Genomic DNA, 27,105 nt, shown 5'->3' with positions numbered 1-27,105 from the left:
CATCACCGAATGGGTTTGCCCTTTATTTTTTCCCACGTACCTAAATAACTGCAACCTTCATCACTGGAAAGAGAATTAGTTTTCTCAAAATCTACCGAAATATTTCGTGAGTCATTCCAGTCCACTGAGCCGCTGTGACTGTTGTTAGCGCTGGTTACATGACTGCATATCGATGAATTTAGAGGCGATTTTTTTACCCCCAACGAATCAATGGTACCAGCAGCACTTATTATACTGCCCGTATAACGTAAGTTACTTTCCCAATTACTTGTCGAGCACTGTTTAAGCCGGGCATATACCATTTTTGCTCTTTTTAACGACTCATACCAGCTTTTCGCTTCTGTACATTGCAATGTAAACGCAGTGATCGCCACTTGAAATTCGTTGAGATATACACAGGATAATATGTTATTAGCATGTTGTACGACCAGCCTATCAGTAAGATACGGTTGTCGTATTACTTTAAGTGAGCCGAGGCCTTTTTTGGCCATAGATTTGCAGACGAGCAACATATCGGTCAAAAGAAAACAATGCACATCGGACTTGCCGTGATTGTCTTTATATTTGTGATCGCCCTCCATAAAAAGGTGCCGTACATGCTGGGAGGCGCAGCCTTTCATTGGTCCACATAAATCGAACATTTGACTGTATTGCTTAATCAGTTTGTCCAAATGATCGTTATTAGTATCCTGTGGATGAAATTTTCGAAAAGGAAAGATCCCTACAATTTATCGACTCAAATTTTTATTGAAGAAAATTATTCAAATTTTTTCATTTTTTTATTGTATACCCACCACAACGTCGTAGGATTCTATACGTGCCATTACACCTTTAAGTCGTTCATTTTCTTGGCGTGTTGTCAAATGATTGTTAACGCTGAAGACAAAATTTTCTGTATTCTGAACCTAAAACCAGGCGAAAGAAGAAATAAGCTCTAAAAACTGTATAATACGTTGACTATTAATTAAACTCACCATAGCATCAATGGCTTCGATTTCCTCAACGTCTGACATGTGCTTTTTAATTGCGGCTAATAGCAGACTGTATTTGGTTAAGCGTTGCATAGGTCTTACTAGAATATCAGCTAAACGTAATCGATTACACATTTTCTGCGCCTCGCACCACGCCAAATATGATGTGAACACAGAATTATTGCGATTCAATTCTTTGCAGTAAAATTGGCAGCTACTCTGTTCGGCGCAATATTTTTTATAGGGCGAAAAAATGTTGGCGAATTGTATGAAGCCCGATTGAAAGAAACCAACCCGTAGGGGTTCATTCATAGCGATGCTATGCGAGACCATGGGATATAAATAGAAAGTCCAAAATTTTAGATTAGCCTCGCAAATCTCGCGAATATTGGCGAAAAGGCGATATTGGTCGACATCTTGCAGCAGGCCTTCGTCTTGTACCGCTTCCAAACAAGCAAGAAATAACTGTTTTTTTTTTTTTTTTGATTTTTCTTTATTAGAAGATGATATTGAGAAGAGATTGAAAAATATAAATGCACTTACATCGGTTACCGTCTGCAGACAATGAATGTAATCGACTTCGGTGGTTACTAGTTCCCAAATAGCTGTCTGTATTCTCATTTCGCTGTCTGACATCCTATCGCTTTGTACAATGTCTCTCCACGATTTGTGAATATTGTCTAAATAAGTTACCGCGGCTTCGAGATCGGGATGCTCGAAATCATAGGTGGGAATCGTTTTCTGAGGAACGCCAGTTTTCGAATAGTTATTCAATAGTTCACACAGCTGACTCTGTTGGGGATTTTTAACTCCAAATAAACCAGACCAACGTTGTTTTAATTGTTTACCCGATAAGTTTACATCACTTGATTCATCGGTTGATGCAGATGATAAAAGGCGAGGCGGTCGTGAACGAGAACCCTAAAAGTAAAAACACGTGAATCAGTCAGTCCTGTAGTCTTTGTGCATATTTCGGTCTCTGCTTTACCGCCCTAACTTACAAATGAGGCAGCTTTCTGTAACGTTTTCCGACTGCCTTCCTTATCAGTAATCATTAAATGATGACCAGCTAGTTGCTCTACTTCAGTGTTTTCGTCCAGAGATCTTTGCAATGGTTTATATTCTTTTTCATGGAACAACAGGGAGAGAGAGAGTAAATGAAATGAACTTTTTTTTGTTTGGTTTCTTCGTTACTGTCAAAATCATTTTTCACTTACTTGCATCCAATAAATGTTGGGTAGAATTATCATCATTAATATCGGTTATATTTAATTGGGAGAAACTTAGGTTACGCCTTTTTATGGCTTGATTTAAAGCATTACTGGAATTTTTATTTATAAGCGGTAATAGAAAAATTTCAGTTTACATATTGAAAAGCGAACACTTACGCTAACGTTACACCTTTGGTGGCGGGAAAGAACTCTTCTTCTTGGAAGCCGGACTCCATACAAAAACTGACCGAAAAGTATTCTGAGCTAGATACCTGCGAAGGTGTGGATCAGGAAAAGAGATATTATTGAACAGAACTTTCAAAAGGAATATAACGAAACTTAGGATATTCGTTTTCGCCTGCATTGAAAATTTCGACATTTATTAATTTATTTATTTATTTATTTTTTTTTTGATACGACCGACCAATCACACAGGGAATGTCTCCTGTACGTTTAATACGGTGGCGGTCGGAAGGACGTAAGGACAGAGAAAGAGATAGGGAGCTGACTGAGCACTCACTATAGCTACGATCAAGTATCCTCCTCGCTTACCATCGCCCTGAGCTTTGAACTCGCGAACACTGACTTGACGACGTCATTGAAAATAGCGAAATAATTGTCATTTTAGATGCTTGCAAAAATTTTGATCAGCGACTTTCACAAATAAAAATGATAAAATAATGGCAAGTACCAGTGTACATAACGGTTGAGATCGATGGTTTTGACATTACTCTACATCAAATAATAGTTTCCCCATTTAATATATTGTTGATTTATTCAACCTAAGCCGGTGTTAATTATGGAACGCTCATCAAAATTCTTCTTCTTTCAAATTCATTACTTTTGTTGTTTATTTGAAGAGGTCATCTACTGCCTAAGCCAATCAAACACGTTTAGGGGCTGATGGTGATGCTGCTCCATCACATTCCACATATCGGTTTTGGTTTCATCGGTTCAAAATGCACTGAAAATGTCATTTTATGACCATGCGTTGCCAGACTTGTCCAGGATACACTGTTGTAGTGTGTTTTGAAAAGGTGGTTTAATAAAAAAGACTTTGAAACTTTAGCGAAACATTGGATTAATTGCATGACTCATAGAAGGGAACGCAGTACAATCACTAAATGATGCGACTGGCAAACGTTCGTGAACGGGTTATCCGAATGCTACGTGAAAACATTTTCCGGCAATTGCTCTAGAAATTGCAAAACCGCAAATTGCTTCACAATTAAGTGCAATAAAATATACAACAAACATACACACAAGCTTAAATGGTATAATAAAAGATGAATCAATCTTGAATCTTCCTGGGATTTTCAAACATCCACACAAACTTTTCATAATCCCAAGTCATGCAGGATACAACAAAGAAAAACATTACAGTCGGGCCAAAGGCGATCAATAAAATCCCTGCCGAACTTTGCCTAATGCCTTCTTCGTCATGCCTTCTATCGCGTGCTTCATCTAAAAGTAAATCGCAACCTAATTATGCTCACACAGTATTTTATTGCAGTATATTGTATAATTTTCGAGACAATTGACTATGGGCAAGAGTAGCATATGAAAAATATAAAAGAAAAAAAAAAAAAAAAAAAAAAAAAAATATATATATATATAAATGTCCTTTTTTTGTTTGTTCTCGTAAATAAGAAAACTTGAAATTATCACTGCAATGGTTTTGGAAAGGAAAAGATCAAGAACAAGAGAAACGCAGAGAACGGAGAATGTAAAGGATTTTCTTGTACTTTTAAGAGCAATACAACGGCGACGTTCTATGAATACATGAACGCTTGAGCAACTTCAAAGAAATTAAATGAACAGAAGGATTTTAATAAGATGTTCTTGACGTTAGTTAACTACGCTCAAGGTTAATTTCAATTTCTCGTTCTCGTAATTATGTTGAAAGTGCTATTGAATCTTATACTAAGTGACAGACTTATGCTCATTTCTTAACCTCAGTGTTGATCAAAGGTGAGAGATTATGATAGAATTAATTTTGTTACGAAAATTTTTAGACTAAATTTTTTTCGTTAACTTTAGGTCTGCGATTGGGTTCAATCCGAAGCGTTCTTATCATGAACTTTTAGATGAAATTTCATGAGAACATCTTGCACGGATATAATATAAATAAAATGTCGTTTTTTCAGCTTTTTTTAGAAGTTGCGTTGATTATTCGTTTGTTAAGTCAGTTCATATCCTATGTGTTAGTATGCTAGATTTGTCGTTATTTCCTTATATCCAGGACTATCGCAATAGATAATCTATAAAGTATTTATATGCTTGGTGAACCTAATTGTCTGGACATCTGTGGTTTGCTTTTAGAACATTCTCGATCGTAAAGATATAAAAATTTTTTTGTACGACCAGTTGTTGAGAGCAAAAGATCAAATTCAAAAAAAAAACAATCTAATTGAAATCGAATAAAAGAATTTCATTGAACCTTCAAGCAAAATATGGGTCGTGACATTTGGGTGGATTTTTAAGTTTTCGGTGTTTCGTAACAATCGATTGTAGATTTTATACTGGTTTTGGAAATGATTTTACCACAGTTCTGCTACTTTTCTGCTGCTGCTGCTGCTCTACTTGAATCTGGGGCGAAAAAAATTCTCCTCCACCTTTCTCCATAAGGACGACGACTATTGATATATAAAATCTGATAGTAACCCTTATTGCACATCATTTTTACATTTTCGCTTAGTTGCAACTCTGTCTTTCAAAGTGCACCAAATTATGCACAAATATTTTTACATTTTTTTATTGTGACTGACAATTGAGAAGCGGCTTCACTCCGGCGCTATAGAGATTCGAGATTGATTCTTGTATTTGCTATATGTTCATATGAAACAACTGCTTTTTAAAAGCGCAAGAATCTCCCTATCCCTCCCTATATTACCTTCTCACTCTCTCTCTCTCTCTCTCTCTCTCTCTGTCTTTCATTCTCTATTTAAAACACATTATACGTATGGCGATAGGGAGCACTTAGAAATAAATCAAGTCGTAAATCGGAAGATATTTGGGTGTTAAAAGAAAAGAAGAAAAGGTAACAAAAAACCAAAAATATTGAAAAAGTGAAAAGGCACGTTTAAAAGAATTATTATTAAATTTTATATAAATAAAATATTCTTTCGTAAATATCGTAATGATACTGTCTGGAATAATTATAGAAGTTTTGCAGGTAAGAGATTAATGTCACAAGTTTTGAAAATTGCCAATTTAAAAAACGAGAATAAAAGTTTACACACACATACACATACATACACACGTACACCATCACTTATATTTAATGATTTTCTGTTTTTATTGTTGAGAAAATTTGTTACGAATAGTTGCTGACAAACTTTAATCTGGCTTTTCGCTTGGAATAATTATAATTAAAAAAAAAAAAAATTGATTTGAACTGAATATTTTAATACCGATTACTATTCAAAATATATTATATCATATATAACATTTATATTATATATACAAACATATTTTTATACAATTTGGCGACACCTTACCGGTAAACGAATAAGTTAACAGAAAGTGTTGAATCCATAATCGAAAAGAAACAGGTAAGAAAAACTACAGTTCGCCACGGTCTACCATTAAATATCCCACACCATTCTACAGTTATTCATAGAACAACTTTTCCATATATATGGCGCTATATGCGAAGTGGTCGAGAAAGTGATCCGTTCCAAACCAAAAATTGTGACCTATAGGCTGAGCACGCGACAGAAAATGAGATGGACGGACAAGCTTAGATTGCTGCAGGAGAGCAAATAAAAAATGGGTTTATCTCAAGTGCTTCCGGATGCTGCATACATCCGCACATGTGTTTCTCTAATTGCAGGCAGATCCCTAGACCAATTGGTTTAGTTTTGACAAGTGATGGAACGCGAATGATACGTAAAATTTGGAGGATAAATTCCTACATTTAGGCCATATTTTGGGTAGAACAACGTGATTTCAACCAAAGGTTGTGGCTAAATTCGTTCCTCTATTCGTGTTCGTGCAGGATGGGAGTATCCGATGCATATTTATATGCATTGCACATTGTTTGTCCCCCCCGTAGTGTATGTTCGTTTTAGAGCGGTATGCATACAAATTTTAGTAATATTCTTATATTGGACCGAAGTCTATTACAGCTTCGGCCTTCAACAACTTGTAGTACATTTATTATATTTAAGGCAAAATTAATAATTATTTGTCAATTGTCTAACAATTGGAGCAAAATGCTGACTATATGCCTCTGGTTCATTCGAGTTCTCTTCGCAATAAAAGAATACGCATTGTCACACCACCTGCAATAGAGACGCGTAGGGCGCGTGGGTAGGTGGTGGAATCCTGGTTAAAACAATCCAAAGAAATTTCGATGCGATTATAATCAATTTTAAATCGAAATTTAATCTCAAGTGTTCAGTAGTTTAACAAAACTTGTTAACAAGCAATTGAGTGTTGTTTCATATACATGTAAAAGTTGGAAGAATAGTTAAAATTCTTCAAATACATTACTCTGTATAATTGCATGTTGCTGTGAAACGTTTATAAAAAAAGAAGTAATGTTACATATAGGTTAACATATATGCGACTGCTTATTACCTAAGGCATTGCTGATATCATGCTTGGTGATATCTGCTAAGTGTTATCAATAGATCGGGTCACATTGTAACCAAAGTTCGTTAGTTAGGAAGAACAGTAACATGTATTTATGGAAAGTTTCTCTTGTTTCTCTTGTTCTTTTCCGAGAAATGCTGTTACATTGACTAACATTGGTCCAACGAATGCGAATGGGTTGAGCAGAGCTCAAATTGCCCGAATAGAAAGAAGCTCTTGATGCGATAAGCGAGAGATAAAATGTTGTGAATTTTCGCATTAAAAGCTTAAATCATTATCGATATCGAGGACAGATTAGATGCGATGAATTCGACAAATTGGCCATGAGACCTACGAAATGGGTACAAAATCAATAGATTTTCGAAAGAAAAGGAAAATATAAATTATTCTCATAAAGTTTTCAAGATCTGCTTAAATCCTTTTTTTGAACTCTCCGATGATGTATTCAAGAGGATGATGTATCCTTTCGATCGATGACGAATTAACTTTCGATTCGCAAAATGGGGAAAAATTGCATTTATGAATGGTTTTTCACTCAGGCCAAGACATTTAATTTGTTTTGATGTTTAAAAGACAACAACAAAGGTATGCTCTAATAGCTAATATACCGATCTAATGAAATATTTGCTTGAATTAAGAATTCGTGGCTTCACTTTTGGAAATTACATGAAATGACAAGAAATTTACGTAAGTTATGTTTGCCGGTCGGAGGTGTGTGACATAAATTATTCCATATTGAATAGATGCAGTAAAGCTTTAAGTTAAGTCTTCTTGTAAGCGTAATGTATATCCATCCTTTAAATATGTTGCCCTTGACAATCCCGAGATAATCCCGAGTGTAATGCGTGTTGACTCTTTAAAATTGTTTATCGTATGCGAATTTTTCTTGAATCAAACAAAGAAAAAAAAAGTGTGTTTCTTATTGCATTCCATACTACATAGGTTAACAATTTCGACAAGTGTACGTAGGCTGATGTGTGATATCTTAAATATGAATTTACTTATATGACAAAGTGTTTATGCAGCGACTAATGTGTTCTTATTATCGACGTCAAGCCTATTAAGACACCGTATAATTATAAAGCGTTCACAAGTGCATTTAAGTGCTTGTGTAGGTGAAAAAGTTTTTTGTAATTTGTATGTGAGAACGTCATTAGACAATTATTACGAGTTAAGGGCTATATACATTTTACGGTCTTTTTTTTGTTGTTTTTAAACACATTTGAATGCTGAAAAAAAAATTTCTAATTCATTTACTGTGACGGTGCAGTAGAGAAGTGATTTGCATCTTAGACGATATATTGCCTATAGCTTAGGCTTAGGCAAATTCACTTCTAGTTGCTAGATAAGAAGCGAACTAAACATTTGAAATCCTATGTTTGTGAATTTGATCCATTTATTATTTCAAAAATGATATCTTTGCCTATAACTTTCTATCTAATATTAGGCATTAAAAAAACCGCGTTTAGATGAGAACAATTATTGCCCGAACATTCGTTTCGCATTTGTGAAAGTCAAAATATAATTTCGTGAAGACTTTTTAACCAAAATCAAAAAACTTTTACTTATATACTCATAAATATTAGATTTTTTAGATTCTTTCAAACGAGAGACTCAGCGATGCGTTGAAAAAAAAAAAACGCTAATGTTTTGCGTGCTTTAGCACAGTCTCATTAGAAGTAGTTTATGTTTAGAAAAAACGAAAAAAAAAAGCTAAAAGAAACTTATAGTGTCTGATGCTGGAATCACTAAAGAAAGAAAAACACAAGTGGCTGGTAGCTAGAAAATGAATAAAATGAGAAGCATAAAGAAAATGTTAATCTAAAAGATTAAAGAAAGCCTGGCAATATTGAACTAGGTGTAATATTATGTATATATATATATATATCTATAAGTAAACGTATGTATGTATGAAAGAAAGAAAAACCAAATCAAAAAAAAAAAAAAAAAATGAGAAAGGAGAAAGAAAAAGAATTCAAGAACCGACCATAACTCAAGCGCACATAAATGCATGCATAGTATACTGGAACATACAAACAAAGATACTGAAGGTTGCATCTTAATTGAGAGACTCACCTCACTGCGTGTGAGCATAGGCTTTTTGCGTTGCATGAAAGATTTCTGTTTATAATTGATGGGCGTGACAGAGCTACCAGGCGGATATAAGCTAGCAGCCGAAGAAGAAATTGGTAATGCAACAGCACTGCCACCAACATTACCACCACATTCATCACCACTGGCATTGCAGAGTTTAGCAATATTATTAGAATTATCAGCGATGGGCAACGATTTGAGTGTATTTGACGTTGGTTTAGCTGACGATATTGTTGTAAGAGAAGAAGCATCACTCTGAAATTTATTGGCATGATAATGTTGATGAGAGGATAAATGTAGATTACTACAGCTGCTCTTGTTACTGCTGCTTGTGTGAGACGAACAGATTCTACTATTGTAACACGCTGCTGTGGTTGTGGTAGTACAGGAGGAGGTGGTCTTATAGGTACTGTATAAGCTTAAATTACTGACTAACGATTTACTTGAAGGCTGTTGAGGTGCTTGCGTATAAATGATGGGGGATAGGCGATTGGCTACTTTTTGAGATGAATAAGTTCTACGCTGATAATGATTATGATGATGATGATGATGATGATTATGATTATGATTATGATTAGATATATGGTGATGATGTTGCGATGAAAATCGAACTGGCGACAGTGATCGTTTCATATGATATTGTGGCAATGGTGGCGATAGGGAGGCAGAAAGCGTATAATTGGTATTTAGTGTTGTAGTAATGACCGCATTTCTGATCTAGGGTGTCAATAAATATTTAGGATAGGAAAAGGAAAGCATTTTACAGCGTGAAAGAAAGGAGAATAATTGTTGTTTCGTTTAAAAAGAAATATAGAGAAAGAGAGTTTGCTTATTTTATTTTTAATAATAAAAAAATTTATAAGGAATACTTTTACGATTAGATTATGTATAACAATATGAATTTCATAATATGTCGGTAGAAAAAGACATTAACATTTTTGCTTCCAATAAAGGGATATGTGAAGCAATAAAGCATGTGCAAACAATCAATTTTTCTTAATAATATCGCAAGCAGTGTTAAATTAAAAACAAAAATCAACATTCATTTTCAACTATCAATAGAAACAACATTAATGATAATGACATTATAATTCTTCAAAAAGTAAAACAAAAAAAAAAAAAAAACAATAACAGAAAGTCAAAATGACATATACAGGATATCTGTGTGTGGTCCCAAAAAAAAAAAAAAAAAAAAGATTAAAACAATTTCTAAGTGGCTTGCGAACGAACGAAAAGTCAAAGGAAAGCAAGACACAACTAACTTAAGAAGAAACTAAAACTATTAAAGATAATGGACAGGATAGTAGAAAAAAGAAGTTAATTAAAACGAAAGGAATTCTTCTTCTTTTTCTTTTTCTCTTTTATTGTCTCGTTAACTATGTTTTCGACAGCCTGATCTACTATATAAGCTATTAATTAATTTTTTCCTTATTTAATCGTTATTCGGAGCCAAAATACATTTGTGCGTATCGTTGACTTTCAAAAACCGGGCTTAAAAAAAAAAAAATAAAAAAAAATAAAAAATTTCTATTAAAAACAAAAATTAATTACTAACACTAATAGTTCTAATTGCAGACGTTTTCTTTGCAAATTTCGTTTTCTTTTCAAATCGTTTATAGAATTGAAATTTTCAATAAAAAAAAAACAAAAAAAAAAAAAATTGTTTTGCTTAAAGAAAAATGCTTCTAACTGATAGGAAGTCTGAACATAAACATGCTTTATATTTTAATCCCTTAGCCGCGATATTCCGCGTTACTCGGGTTTATTGATATGAATTTTTCAACACCGATTGCTTGTTTAACGGAATCTTTGCTACCGTTCATTAAAAAAAGCTTCTTCCCCATTAGCCCCGTAGACGCACGAAAGCACCTAAGCGTGGACGTTTGATTTACTTGCATAATTACGGTATAATAAAAAATTCTATTTGCTGTTGAAAAATCGCACAAAGGCCGATTTCCATAATTTTCGAAAGTGAGACACAATCATCTATACATATATTATGTTTCGAGGTAATAATGTTAATAAAGACTCTGATGCATATCAATTAACTAAACTGACGTCAACAGAGCATCATTGCTTGCAATCAGCTGAGATGAAAATATGAAAAAGTAAATCTTGCTTCAGTTTTAAACAATATTTTCTCATCAAATAATTGATAAGTGATTCATATTGCATTTGTCTTCCTAACGCATATAGATATATTAAGTGCTTGCATGTATTTTAATCACTATTTCATTTGGACAAAACGTTTGCTGAGAGAAGTTGATAAAATATATATGAATCAAACTATTTTCCATTGCCAAGAACTTTTTCCCAACTTTCTGGCAGCGTAGTATAGCATAGCGGGCCGAAAGAACGATCTTGGTTTTGGGAGCGATTCAACTATCGACCCATTTGCGCATTTCTTCAGCATTTCGAAACCGCGTGCCAGCCAAGCCACGCTGCATCAATCCGGAGAAGTGGTAATTGGAAGGCGTTATGTCTGTTGAGTACGCTGGCTATCGCAGAAATTCCCATTCGAGCTGCAACTGCGTGTATCCTTGACAACGGTTGCAACGTGTGACCGAGTGCTGTCATGCAAGAGGATGACGTTTTGCGTCCGTTAACCGCTATTATTGATCTTTGTTCCTGGAACGATTTTCGCGGCTCGTAATACACTACACCTTGCTGATCCCGCCAAATGCACAGCAAAACTTTATGGCCATGAATATTCCGCTTCGGTATCGTAGTAAACTCGCTTTTTATCGCCAGTCACAATACACTACAGAAAATTCTTCATTGAAAGCGCGATGTTCAAATGTTTCGAAATGACATTTTCAGCCAAGTCGTATCGTAACTATTTTTTCGCCTTTTGGATCTTTCCCATCGTATGCAAACGCCTAGAAATAGTTGATTCATCAACTGCTAAGCTGTTCGAGAGTCCTTTGAGAATTTGAGCTAAGTTTTCGTTTAACAACTCGTGCAATTCATTGTCTTCGAACTGCTTTTTGGTACTCCAGGCCGTTCTTTGTCATTGACATCGAAATCGTCACTTCACTCAGCAATATTAAATGGAAATCTGTTGTTTTAGGTAGTGAAAGTTACAAAATCATCGAACTTAGCTATTGTTTGCATTGATAATTTGCATTAATTTACAAAGTTTCATCGATGAATGCCGCAGATCAAAATACATGCAAGCGTCGAAAGTGTACGTATGAAGTGTGGTCCATTCATTTTCAGCTTTAATACGAAAATCAAATATTAGGTAGGTTTGCTTCTCCCCTTGTATGCGAAAATAATGACTAAATCTTAAACATATTTATATTCATATTTAGCATGGGTTAGGTTAGCTTCGTTTTGTAATTTATTTGCATTTCAAATCTAAGATTGTGCTAGACAAGATTTTCATATCCCCCACAGATGGATAATGGATGAAGCTTACTTCGTAGAAACTTTTGCCTTATAAAGCGCAAAAATTTTTTTGTTATATATTCTTGATCACTATCAAATCCTGAATGGATCCAGGGTCTGCATGTTCGTTTGCCCGTCCGTTTATCTTTGTATTATATATCCGGTCGTAAAAATTAAGATATCGCACGAACTACATGTATACCATCCATAACATTCTTTAGCCATTCGAAAGATTCGTTCACTGATATATTGGCACATACTTGATTACGTATTTAATAGTAAAAATGTATTGTTGCTTGCAATTTCCCTTCCTCTTCATATGAACGCATCAAAAATTCCAAAACAATTTGTTCATCAGATTACTTTGTATAATTTAGTTAAATAGGTGGGTTTTGCTGGTTTGAAAGAACAATTAGTGCTACGCGCAATGATTCCACGAAAGTGGATTAAAGTAAACGAACATTTCTGATGATGCAGAGATGCAACGTTATAAAGCAATGACTTGTTCTATTCAAATGTAATTGAACAGACACAGACTGTAACAATGATTAGGAAATTCAAAAGGGGCTGGCTATCATCACTAAAGAAATGCTTGGTTTCCGCTTCATGATTTCCTTTTGAGGTATTAACAGTTCAAGGATAATCAAGGTTTTAATTAATGAATCAGAGAAAGATTTTTTTCTTGATGACTTTCAAGTTGCCAAACTAAGATTTTTATGTTTATTTGTAATACAGATTTACCGCTACAGCATTGGAGAATGTCCGCTAAGGAGAATGGGTTTTGTTTTCAATATCAAATCCAACACCAACTTATTTAATATTATGAAAGAAAGCATCAATCTTCTCGAGTATAAAGAGCGTTTTGGTAAGTGGTTATGGAATTTTCGTGGACTATGCAGTAAGTAATACATTGAATTAGTTAACTGAATGATCAAAATCAAGGATTTATTGTTACAGCATCGTATTCATCATATTCATTCATCTGACTGTCAGTCAGCTTTTAAGCCTTACAAAGATGGTAGAGCTTTTTGGAACTCAAGAGACAAGATAGCCTTAAGTTTAAAGGCAAAAAGATTATATTTCGATTCGTTAGGTGCGAGTTAGGCGAGTTTTTCTTTATAGCATAATATAAGTTTCAATTTCTCACCCATTAATATACGTTATATGCGCGTCTCAGATGGTGATTGCATAAATGCGAAACGATGCCTACTCCTACATCTTATTTCATACACACTTTGGCTGATTTAGGCCATTGAGAGGAAAACTTGATTGTACCTTCTGTGAATGAGTTCATCCATGGATTGCCTGAAGAGCAACAACAACAACAACAACAACAACAACAACAACAACAGCAACAACTATAAAAAATTCGGTGCAAGATGAACCCTACCGCACTATCTTTTCTTAATGGTTTTGTTTTGAAAAATCTTCCCTTTAGATAGTGACAATAATAAGGAAAGTACAGGGGAATCGGAAGATTCGATTTGAAAAAATATCTTAATCTCTTTATATTTTTCGTTTTGTTTCTTCTTTTTCTCCAAAGGTGGCGCAGTACACTATGTTAACGATGCGTGCAGATATGTTTTTTTTAAAAAAAAAAAAAAAAAAAAAAAAAAAAAAAAATTAAAGTTTAAAAATTTTTCTCATTTTTAATATACTAACAGGAATGTCATCATCAATACAATTGAAAGCTACCCGAGTACTCTAAATAAATCAAAGTAATACACAATGTTAAATAAAGTCGAAGAAAAAGAAAAAGTTACAAGTTACGTACATAATGCAGGCAAGTAGGAGAATTTATTACAAGTATGTATGTATAGAGGAGAAAAGCAATAGTTAAAAAAATTTATTTTTTTTTTTTTGTTTTTTGTTTTTTTGCTAAGTAAAATATTGTAGTAATACATTATATTTTTCTAACAACAAACACTTTTGAAGTAGTTTAGTATGCAAGACAACGAATAGACAGACACACATACGCAAAGTGCATATCGGGGAATTTGATTAAGTTAAGTTTTGTATTATTTGCAATTTTATTAACTTACATTGGCGTTATTCTTGGCATGATTGCAAACTGTTTCCGTTCCAAGGCCATCTAAATGTGTAAGACTTTTTGATTTTAACTGAAAATAGGCATAAAAATCGAATTTTATTATTATTAGTATTTGTTTTTCTATAGTATATATGTATTATACTCTTTCTCGATATAATAAAAATGATAAAAACTGAAAAATAAAGAAAACAAAAAAAAAAAAAAAAAAAAACATGAGGAGAGGAATAACGAATTGCATTAAAATTTTCGAAAATGAATAATTTCTTAACTCGAAAAACTGAGCTATTCGTGTTAAGATTTAAATTAATCAAACAGTTGGTTACGCGAAAAACAAAAAAACAAAAAAATCCAATTGCCAAAGTCATTTTAAAATCAATTTTATCTTTAGTGCTTGGCCAATGAATTTTAAGCAATCTTGAGCGTAAGTATGCCAATACCTACGTAGAATTGCCCTTGAAACAAGGTCTCATTCTCATACTGCTTTTATTATACACATAATAAGCAAAAATTAGTTGATTACTTTTAATTTCTAAGATACGTATGTGTACTCTTGAATCTTGAATCTTGATCTCGATCTCCGACGATTTAACAACAATTTTCCATCCGTTGTCGACTGCTTAACGCTTACGGGCCCAGAATATGAAATGGGAAGCTGAAGCATGATCTATATGTGTTTGGTCGACGGTTGGCTCTAAATTTTATTAGAAAACCCATTCGAATTCTCCCAAGGCCGGTCACAAATTGTAGTCGCGTAGAACACATGATGCAAATATTTAGCGGGACAATATTAGGCGCGCAACTAAGTAAGTTATTTTCACACACAACTGCTGCTACCGGCACTTGTAGCGAACTAACGCATTAATCTAAAGTTGACTTTGTTTTGTAGCCTAGACCTTTTCTGCTTTATTTTGGCTGGTGAGAGATCGTCAGTGTACAAAATTTCATCACAATACTTCAAAAATTGCGTCCTGCAGATTGAACGGACAGACAAGCTCGGAGTCTATTTTAAGCCTTTCTGCCTGCTACGTACGTCCGTCCGAAATTAATATACCCTGTAGCATAAGTTGCATATACTATAAAAGCACGGCTACAATGAAACGTGATTTATTAGGAGATTACTACAGATACTGAAAAAATATTTTGAGTGCCTTGATAAACGGTTCTATAAAAAAAAAAAAAAATAAAAAAAACAACGAAGTATCGAAGAAGTCCTTGAAGGAGGCTATGATGTCGAATAAAGTCGAATTAAAATGAAAAGAAAAAAACAGTTTTTTACTTAATCCCGGAACTTATTGACCGATACATTTTGCAAGATATTTTTATACGAATACATTCTGCACTTCATAATTCTACCTTAAAACCCTACAATAACCCCCCCCCCCCCCATTAACCGGCTTACCCAGCATACATGCATTTTCCCTACATTCAAGATTATGCATTTTTTGATTCATTTTATTTATTTTTATTATCGTGTTCAAAATGTAACAAAATGCATGTACATATATTTGATTGTCTATTTGGTTCAAGGACGTTTAAGTTTATGGTTTAATAAAATTCAATTTTTGTTTTTCAAAACAGAAAGAAAAACACATTCAATCCTTCGGCTAACTGAATGTTTGCTAGCATGGCGCATGACTTTGGTCCAGCCAACCTTATGCACATAACTTGGTGAAGTATATTAAAATCGAAAAAATTTAAATTGATAGCTGAAACTGACTACATATGATATATTCTTGTTTGAAGGATAACATTAGCTTTTGCGCATAGAGATAATTTGCCCTTTACTAAAATTTATCAAAATGCTTACATACTCTAAAATCATGACACTTATTTCGTATACATATTATATAGTTTCAGAAAAATATTGCTCTTAACAATATATATATATAGAGAGAGAGAGAAGTTAACGATAGCTTGACAAATGCCAACGTAAAGCAGTATAAGTCGAATGATTGATTGATAAGAAGCGTAGAGTAAATAATTCCTCGATTAAATTGATAATGTTACTCATACGCCACGCTTAGTCGCATAATGTTTTATGTCTCCCCAAAAGATATATTAAACTGAAGAACCATAAAACCATTGCTTTTCGTTATGTCTATCACCTAAGAATGATGACTTTGCCCCGTTCGTGATGAAAGAGAAAATCAAAATTCAATCATTGAAAATTAGCTAGAAGCGAATTATCAACGGATTGATGTAAGTGAGGCCTGTTACAAGCGGAATAACAAAATTAAGATACTCGAGCTCTGATGATGGATTGACATGAAACGAGACCACAGTGTTTGTATTTATAAGTTTCCACACAATTGAGTATCGTAATTGAATGATTGTAAATCATCAATAAGCGAAAGAAACTGGAGAGGGATGAAAAGCGAGTAGAAAAGCGAGTCGGAGAGGAAGAAAAACAAAACAGCTGCATTAAAAGAATGTGCATCGATGATAAATTGTTGAAAAGCGGATTCTTAACACAATTCATTTTAGTCAACCGTTCTTTATATGCTTCTTTGTTCTTCTTTCTTCCGGTTAACCAGACAATTTTATTACAGCATTTGCCATGCTCGGGCATACCCACATGTTTTGTGTACGTATATAAGTGCTATTATTCATGTTCTACAAACGTACTGAGTCATAAGCACAAGAGCTATACAAATTGATCAACCTTGCGAAAATAGAGAAAGCATCTGAGAGAATGCATATACGGTGGTATGGATTTAAAGGATTTTCATGATTGTGGTCACACGAGCATACAATTCATACATACATAAATACATATATATATATATATATATATATATATATAATGACCATCGAGTAGCGCATTTAATTTTTTTCAAACATCCAGATGAATTTATCAGCAAAAAGCGAAATAAATTACATAGAACACATCTTGTTTAACGTTTGCTCTCATAACTTTAAAAACTGCAATAAAATTCTCTGCAGCTCATAAGTCAAGAAAAAAACAAAAAAAACAAAAAGTAAAAAACACAGCTAAAGCTGCTGCATCTCGTAAACTCCAATGCTAGCAGTAATAATGAAATGAACATAAAGGAATAATTATTCGGAGGTAATCTTTTGTCTTCCACTTTACCTATCCAATGGTTTAGGACAAGAGGAGCGTCCACTCTCGTAAGGTATAATTAAAGGAAACATTTTACATGTTATGAAACAGCAATTGTCGGACTCATCCTTGGCGCTTATGCCTTCCTAAGCGGGATGTAGATATTAATGGAATTATGTCGCACCCTGTCGCCAAGAGTTCGAAAATGAGATTCACTTATTACTTAAATTAATTTGCAATCGATGAAGAAATCGAGTTTTTTCTCTTTCTAATATAAAATATTCGCCTTGACGAGAATTGGAGAGGATGTGGAGAGGATGGATATTCAAATAAATAATATATGAAAATCATGTATTTCATTTATTGATTGCAAATGGTTAGGTTGATTGGCAACACATTTGCTCAAAATATCAACAAGTTCCCTGGCTCAACTATGAAGTTCTTTCGAGGTTTTGTCCCGCATGTAATACAGCTTGCAAAGCTTTTTCGGGGAATCACGATCATTTCCCACTTTGATCTTTTTGAAGCGAATTTTTAAAGGTCTCGAACGGACCTATAATTTTCAAACGTCCCATGGGTTGAGTAAAGATCAATCGAGCCGTATTAACAAGTCCTGTGTCCTGTTCCGGGTAACATCACTCTCTCACTCTCACTCTCACTCTCGCTCTCACTCTCACTCCCTCACTCTCACTCTCTCGCTCACTCTTACTATCTCTCTCTCTCTCTCTCTCTGTCTTTGTAGATTAATTATTAAATTTGTACTACAGGTAGTGATTAAGGTCAGACAAAACTTGATTGACTTCCCGCAGTTTACTTCTTCCAAGTTACATCTACTAAAAACTATAAATTATTTATCTCTTAGTGCTGCTTGCAGACTAAATAAATTCAGATCAAGGTTTTTTATAACCAGTTGAGCAATTATTTCCTCTTTAGGTTGAAGTTCCGCTGAATGCCTGAATGGTTGAAACTTTTACATCAACAACACGGAATCTACACTTCATCCGCTGATTTATAAATTAAAACTGTTCGCTGATTGACGATAAGAGAGGATGTACAGAAAATGTGGTCAGATGGAGAGATTTATTTTTACTCCAGTATAGTTCCAAGCTTGTTTTAAATTGAAAACACTATTTTGTTAGCGTTATAATAAAATGTTGAGATAAATTTTTATATGCAACAATGTTTTTAGCAGCATCGAAGAGGAGAAAAGAAGATACGAATAGCATATGACTGCTTTGCAACTAATTGAGTGACATAAAGCAGTAAGAATGTAGAAGAGAAGTTCGCTTAAGTTCTGACTAATAGGGAGAGCATTAAACTAAAAGTAAAAACTGATCGCTATGTTGAGAAAGATGATAAGAATGTTTGTTGTGCTTAAATAATATTCCTAAGATCGCGCGACGCCACTGTTTTCTCATACTACGTTAGCAATATGCAGTGAAACGCAAGCTCGTAGGAGTGTGTAGATCCAAGTTACTAAAAATTGTAAAATTGCAAATGTTAAGCTTCTGCACTCATCTATAAGAGCATCAGAAAAATGTCGTAAGATTTCTTTATTAATAACATTTTCCATTTATAACAAAAATTGCCGTAAAATTTTATAGGAAAAAATTCAAGGTAAGAATTTTTAAGCCTATTAAGAGAACGCTATCGTTTATGCCATTGATTCGTATTAATAATCTCTTTCTCTTTCAAAAAAAATTGAATACACAACAACTACAAATTCATCTTCGCTTTGGAATATCTGCTGAATAAATGCTGAAAAATCTACGCGTATTATGTTTGCGTTAAATAAGGATTTTTCTCCTTCATTACTTTCCACCAATGCCAGGAATATCTCTATGCATAACTAAGGCAAGCAACTTGATATAAAAGTCAGAAGGCTCGATTGGCAGGTCAGTAACTCTAATAATATTGAAATACTTTGAAAATATGAATCTCTGTCTTATTGTTAATATTCACGTGATTCATTTCATTTCTTCACGATGGCCTAGATTTTTCATTCATCGAAAATCGAATTCAATGCGATTCCCTATAATATCTTGTCAGATCGAGTAATCGCACAAATCCCTGGGCAATATCTCTTCTGGATGAGTCCCAATGAAATAAGCAGATTGAAAGGAAATCATATATTGGATCTTCCATTTAGAAATTAATTTAATTTTGTTCTTCTCTGTTCTCTGTTACCTTTCTTTTTGGATAAACTTCTAATTTAAACAATTTAATCGATTATAGATCAATCTATGGACAATTAATTAAGTTTCAATATATACCGAATTTTCGATATACATTCAAATGTTCTTGCGTCGAAGATTTGAGTATTCCGAGCGGACAGACAAACAGGCATGGCTATGTCGGTCCATATAAATCTGCGTGTGGTCTCTGTTTCTTTTCTGTCGAAATGCTCTAAAGGGGTAGGCAGGCTGGCAGGCAAATCTATTCCTATAAAAAATCTAAGCAAAAATGTCATTACCCTCCAAATTACATATTCTTTCCATATAAGGGCGATCTCGATGATTCTTGTTTCAAAATAAAAATGGCACTCTCGAAGGAACCTAAAGAGGAAAGTACTTTACTTTTACAATAAATCTGAAAGAATGCATTCTTATCGTTTTCGATGATTTCCATAACTATAGCCTGAACTTTTCATTCTTCATATCTTCACCTAATATATTTTGAAATAGATGAAAAGGAGTATAGTGAACCATTGCTGGTCATTAAATACTTTACGCCACCGTGATAATTATTCAACGAAGGTAATGAGTATTCAAGTGAAGGTTTTCTTTGGGAAATGATTATTGAAAGAATTTGATAGTGTTCATGCTTGGGTGTCAGCCAGACATCATCTCGAAAATTGCGATCTGTTGAAGTTGAACACAATAATACATAACGGACAGACGGACAGAGAAGCTTAAATTGATTCGGAATCACTTTCTCGATACATTATATTGAAAGTTGTCAAGTTCTACGTCATTAAAATGCAGTCTCTTGAACAATCCAATGGACCGTTAAGTGAATTTAAGCGCCAGTTTCGTTTCAATCAATCTTCTAGATAAATCTTCGGTTATGAAGAATGTAAAAATGATAAGAGATTTGCTTTAACTTTCCGTTTTATCATATATTTCATAAAACTTCTAGGACTCAGTGAAAAGCTCGCGCTCGCATTCGCTATTGAGTAACGAGCAACAGCAATAATATGGAAGCGAATTGCTTTGGCACGTTACGACTGAACTATAAATGAACTTGTTACTCCACGGCCCAAATATATTAAGCAAATCTCATTTTGAGTTAAATAGACTTGCGATCAATGTATTATAAGATTTTATCAACGAAAAAGTCTTTATTGTCATTTCTTTGACGAAATAACTGCGTTCTTAAATTTCGTCCGTGAAAATCAATACTGAAAGTACATGACGACAAACAACTTTATAAATTTCAATTTGTAACTAATGAAGCATGAATATTGATGTCTAAACATTTATTTATGACAACAGTAGTACAGATACAGAGATATGCAAAAGTCCAATCATTTGCATTGATGATAATAAAGTAATATTGCTCTTATATCAGAAATAGGATAATCAGTATATATTTGTTTTACTTTGTTTAGATTCAAATTAATAAATATTTTAATTTGTTTCACTGGTAAATGATAATAAAGATATTCTATGTATTATGATTTATCCGACGGTTTTGTGGTTAAAATTCTCATTAGAATTGCACGAGATATTCATTGCATTTGCTACATTTATTTAATAAATGATGCATGCTTTCGCCTATATCTATATATAGGTTTATATAACTATTTTTTATATATTTATATCAAAGTTAACTTAATCGAATATTGTGGTCACATTAAATCGTTTAATAGAGAAGAAATTCCTATATAATCAATAAATTGTTATTTTGTGGAGCTTTTGTTTGTTCCATTACATAATGTATGTTTGCATTAGGTGTTACCCGTTGCCCGCTCACCTTAGTTGCGTTATTGCCTAAAATATATGAAAAATCATCAAAGGATGACATCTGTTTTATCCCATAGCACTTATGATATTGTTTTATTGTATGACATTTGTACGGACATATATAAAATAACATAAAATACGTGAGATGTAAACTCATTTTTTGAATCTATTTAATCATGTCTGCCTATCTGTCTGTCTATCGCAATTTTCGGTATATATTAGCGAGTATAAATTTAGCGAATCGATATTTTTTAACTTAACGACATAGCTCTTATGTGCACCCCCCTGCCTACGTCAGAGACAGATAAATTCTCAATATTTAAACGGTGCAAAGTAGTATTTACTAAATCTATATGTATATTTAAAATTTGGATCGAACTCAAACTATTTTCTGAGTCCCGGTTTATATACAAAAACACGTCACTGTACCAAATCTCCTCAAAAAACTAAAACCCGTAGTTTATGCACAAATTTACAAGGAAAGGCATCAGACGGACAGACGGACAGTCAAACAGGCTTAGATCAATTTAAATTATATTTCTAAACCGATCGGACCCATAATAAAAGATGGGTCTATCTTAAGCCTTTCTGCGCGTTATATACGTCCATATTAACTTAATATACGCTTGTACCGCAAATGGTGTAGGGTATAAAAAGAGCTCTGGTACGGTAAGAAAGTCTAATTTTTAGTATTCTGCAGTAGAGGTTGGTAGAAAATAGTTATCTGATGTGCCAATTTACTATACTAAGTTTAGCCTAAGCAGCTCTATGTTTCGTAACTTCTGTCACATAAGAGTTCTCACGAAAAGTAAGCACTTTTGCGGCAGCAATTTTTTTTCCACTCTACTAATTTTTCATATTCCATAATGCATTACATACTTTCCGATATTTAGTTGGCCTTGTTTGGCTGCAGAGTTTCTGCTTGTTTCCCTTGCCAACCTATCCTATGCAGTAAAATTACCTGTAATTTCGGTCTACGATTATGTTTAACGCATTCGTCGTAAATCGTCTGAATTGACGGATTTTTCATTTTACCCTATGTAAGTTATAGCCCTTAGACATTACATACTGGTTTTTAACGATATAATGCAGTAATCGTGTATGTCTAGTCATTTTATCAGGAGCTTGCACATTTCATTATTTAAAGGCGTTGTGTAGTTATATTTACTAAGCCCGTCCGGAAAATTTTCCGAATAAATTTTATGAATCGCCACAATCGTAAAAACAAGCATATATATATATATATGCTAACTCATAGCATAGTGAACCGATCGAGACCACTTTTGCCCTGAACATGCAGGATGCAGACGATTCTGAATAGTATCTGGGCGGTAGTTTTTCAGAAGTACCTTTAAGTAAGCAAAAGTTATAGATGAAAATTTTGACAAAATTATCCCAGTTTCTTTTACATTGTGCTCGTGCATGGGAGCAGATAACGCCCATTTTTTCATCTTCGATTCCTAATCGATCAGGGAATAATTTTGTCAAATTTCATCTTCTTACATGCATACTTGTGACTGTGGCGGGCCGCAAAAAAAAATTATACTTCAAATTGACTGAGTTCGTAATTCCAGCACAAGAGTCCTTAAGACTTTAACGGAACATATGAAAAAAAAAATTCGAAACCTGAGTTTCTTTAAACCTGATTTCATCGGTTTTTTTCTTTTCTTTTTTTTTGTACCCACCACTAAAGGATGGGGGTATATCCATTTTGGTTGGTGGAAGCCACGGAAAACCTATATATTGCATATATTTTTGATCAGCGTAAAGTTCGGAATTGATAAAGTCATGTCTGACCGTCTGCGTGCCTGTGTGGTGTGTGTTGTTGGCACTCTCCTGGTCCCCTGGAAAAAGGAAGATATCAACCTTAAATTGGGTAGAATCATTGGAAGTTTTGAAAATGTGCCAAATCGGTCAGAGCAACTCTGTTTTTCTTACACAAAAATTTGTGGACTTTTACTCGTTACTGGGAAATTATTAAAGTTAAAAAGCTGATAAGGTCCACATTTACTTTACGGAATACTCTATCCTTTATGTGTAAAAATGGAAGAACTCAGCCACGCCCACACAAACCTACAATAGCTGATTAAATTTTTTTTTTTTATTACTTTTTTGAGGTTCTACCCTTGTTTACCTCACAAGGCAAACTAGAGAAAATGTGTAAAACTATTTTACACGTTTCTGAAACGAAGATATACGATGCACCTGAAAGTGGGTTAATCCTAAAATGGATATTGCAGACGCCGCGACCTGGTGGTTTAATTTTTCCTTAACAATACATAGCGTTATGGATATCAAATAAAAGAACTTGGAGAGTAGAATGCCAAAAGCCAAGCATGTAAGTTCCGAACTAAAAATCTCGGACTTTACGAGGTAATGAGCTAATCTTTTTGTTACAATACCGTTGTTATGGGTACCACATCAAAGGATTTGAAGGACTTGAACGTGAGAAGCTAAATGGGTTAACTCTAAATTAATTGAGGCAGACGTCGACGACTTAGTGGATAAATGTTTTCTTAAAAAGTACCTTCAATATAGGTATCAGATGAAAGGAGTTGTAAAGAGAGTAAACTGAGGTAAATTGTGTTAATTGTAATTTAGTTATGATGGGCGTTTAATACACAAAGTTTTGGGGCGATTAGGAAAAACCGAATTCTTGCAAATTAGAACTCTTAAGTCGGCAAAGCTTTTATGTGACAGGTATGCGCGATTCGCCCCCCCCCGCCGAATATAACTTCCTTAGTTGTTTTTTTATCCTTGGAGCCTACCTGCACCGAGCTACAATAGAAATGATAATACAATAGGCGGCGGTAGGCGTAAAAGTTGATAAAAAAAAAAAACAATACTGATTTATTTACGTCATATGCCGCATATAATGCAAATTGTGTTTCCACTTTTGTAAACATTTTGAGGGCATTTCCGTTTGTGAATGCACTTAAGCGAATTTATATTTAAAACTTTTTTGTTTTTTTTTTTCTTTTTTGATAATGACGTTGATGATAGTTTTTTTTCCAGCGCAATGATTACGCCATTTATGCATTAAACTTCGGAAACTTAATAATAATGTTAGTCATGATATGTATATAAATACATATATATATATATAAAATATATATAAGTATTGATTGTTTCAATTATGCAATTAAATTGAATAATAACGCGCTTTAAAGGCGTCTCATTTGACTATAATGATCAATTTTTGCAATATTTTAATATTTAATAGATATTTTGTGTGTGTGTGTGTGTGTGTGTTTTTATTTTTTTTTTTTAATTATTTACTTATTGTATGTGATAATTCCAGTGGAAGAAGCAGCTTTGTACGCAATTTAAAACAAACGCAATGAAAAAACTTTAAATGACATGTCATTAAGTTCATTAAATAATAAATTGTTTTCATATTTTAAAAGTTGATGAACGAAAAAAAAAAAAATAATTGATTCACAACACAATACGAAAATTAAAGTCCGGTTTTCTCCAAACTACTTTCAAAATCAAACGATAATTGGCAATTTGTTGTTGTTGTTGTTTATTATTTTTTTTTTCATATTTTATAACATACACGGAATGCACGAAAAGCCAATAAAAAAAAGTTTTCATTTTATTTGTAATGCATCTGGAATGCATATGCTTCAAGGATTTCATTCATAAGTTGTGTGGAGTTCGTTACTTGCGGATGATTGTTTTTGTTTCGCTACTCGGGAACGATTTTTGACTTTTGGGTTCAACTGAAAATTTCATAATTTCATAATTTTACTACTTTTACATATAAAGTAGAAAAAAAATTAAATTTTTTCCAAAATTTACAAATTACAGAGAAGATGTGAAAAAAATTCACATTCGTTTCGAGATCGACTGTTGAATACCTTATGAATACTGCAACAGTCTCTTTTTGTATACTGGGTAGCAGCCATTGCCATTTCATCTGTGAAAGTTTTTTAGCTCTCTGTAGACCCTATAGGCATGTAAGATCCATTCTAAGGATGAAAATTGACGAACAAGTGTCCACAAGTTCCACGTGGTGGCGATGATTAATCGTTTGTGGATACTTGTAAAAGCTGAAAGCGACGTGAATCAATGGCCAAAAAATTTGCAAGTATTTTCTGTCATTTATGGCTTGCAAGTAGCCTTCAAAATTGAAAACATAACAACAATAACATGTGTTTGCATTTTAAAAATGAAACTTTTTCGTCTTTCAAATGATGGGAAGAATTTAAATCAAGTTTATATCAAGTCCACGATAAGTTTTGCTTTACGATGAGAAATTGTTTCGTCTGACACCTAACATGGAACATCGGAGAATTGAATGAGCTTACAAGGCCTTTTGTCAATTGAAGCGTTGTGCACGCCCCCCAAAAATACTCTATGCCAACCCTCAGATAGCGACTTTTCACAATTAGGCTTTATAATGGGAATGAGCTCGGAATCATTTTCAATAGCGTCGGTTTTTGGGTCAAAACATGTCAGTCATCAAAATATCTGAAAAATTTGGGGCCGTTTTGTTGAACATAGGCAAAGCGAATGGACAGACCGATCGACAAGCGTCGATATAATAAAAGTTGGATCTATCGTAAGCTTTTCTGAGTGCTACATACATTCGCACAAACCTCATACACACTTGTAATAGTTGTCGAATTTATTTCTTTGATCGCACTTAGATATAGTAATATTTATAATAATAACATTTTTGATAGCGTAGCAGATGTGAAATTTTGAAGCTTGGCAATAATATGGCTATGAAAACCACTCGAGTATTACATACGAAGATATTGTTATTAATGACACTTTAAACTCCCTCCCTAAAGTAAATCTCCCTCTCTCACTCTCTCTCTCTCTCTCTATCTCTCTCTCTTTTTAGATATTTTTTGGATGCTGACGGGTTTCTAAGATTCCGTTGTTCAAGTTACTAATTAAACATTTGTTGTTCTTGTTATAAGTAATGTTTAACAAATGTATGTTCGCGATACTTACATTACTAATAAGAACATTTCTTTAATGCGACGCGGCGTAATAAAAATTCGAAAAGAGAAATTCGTTATTTAAAATCTATTCCGAAAAAAGTGAGCAGGAGCTTGCGTAAATGGGGGAAATATTTAACGTTGCGCATATGTTTAATGGTCCTAATTTATGTAACCATCAACGAAATTAACACATTGCAAATTAAATTCCATTACCGTATATAAGCGGGCTTCTACGCTTGTTCTTCCTACTTTAAATAATGCTTGAAAATCAATAAAATTCAATTTTTTTTTTTTTTTTTTTTTTCTTTCTTTCTTTCTTTCTTTCTTTACTGCATGTTTGTTAACATGCATTCGATGCCCACATAACGGTATTTTAGGCTATATAGAATCTTCCGTTTCGCCCGCCGCTGTAATGGCATTTCGTATCCATTATGGATGTTTTCATTTGGGCTTCTAGGTTAAATATGAATGTGCAAATATAGGAAAACAACAACGATTCGAGTTGAAACTCATCAGATAACAGAACAAGGACAGATTAAATTACATTTTGAAAACTGTTTGTTTGCGTTCTATTTAGATTTTATGTATGGAAAATATTAAGTAAATGCTCGAAAAAAACAAAAAAAAAAAAAACAAAAATTGATAAAAATATTATTACGAGTGCTTTAAAAAATAATCCTTTTGTCGTTTCCCTAATTCCCTTTGTAAAGCCTTTCTATGCATGCATTCATAGTTTCGTCGAATTAAAATCTAATTCGTTCGCTTTAAAAACCCTTAGAAAACAATTCCGCCATATATAAAAAGTT

At 33.6% G+C, this 27,105-nt stretch overlaps 1 protein-coding gene across 3 annotated transcripts in view; it reads right to left on the bottom strand.

Annotated features, from left to right (window-relative positions):
• Window positions 1-27,105, bottom strand: part of LOC119645272 — a 35,924-nt gene that overhangs the window by 1,383 nt on the left and 7,436 nt on the right. For 2 of the 3 annotated variants that reach the window (XM_038045385.1, XM_038045387.1), the window contains exons 2-10: window positions 14,308-14,385; window positions 8,858-9,130; window positions 2,360-2,454; window positions 2,189-2,292; window positions 1,973-2,094; window positions 1,515-1,892; window positions 975-1,436; window positions 795-905; window positions 41-689 (exon numbers count right to left, since the gene is read on the bottom strand). In XM_038045385.1, the coding sequence (XP_037901313.1) occupies window positions 41-689; window positions 795-905; window positions 975-1,436; window positions 1,515-1,892; window positions 1,973-2,094; window positions 2,189-2,292; window positions 2,360-2,454; window positions 8,858-9,130; window positions 14,308-14,385 (2,272 nt within the window). The remainder of the gene's footprint in view (window positions 1-40; window positions 690-794; window positions 906-974; window positions 1,437-1,514; window positions 1,893-1,972; window positions 2,095-2,188; window positions 2,293-2,359; window positions 2,455-8,857; window positions 9,131-14,307; window positions 14,386-27,105) is intronic. The other variant, XM_038045386.1, reaches the window with a different exon arrangement.

Source organism: Glossina fuscipes, unplaced genomic scaffold, assembly GCF_014805625.2.
Source record: "Glossina fuscipes isolate IAEA_lab_2018 unplaced genomic scaffold, Yale_Gfus_2 1, whole genome shotgun sequence".
In the NCBI taxonomy this organism is placed as follows: Eukaryota; Metazoa; Arthropoda; class Insecta; order Diptera; family Glossinidae; genus Glossina; species Glossina fuscipes.
The sequence above is the reverse complement of the archived record's forward strand: the minus strand, read 5'-3'. Positions and strand labels throughout refer to the sequence as shown.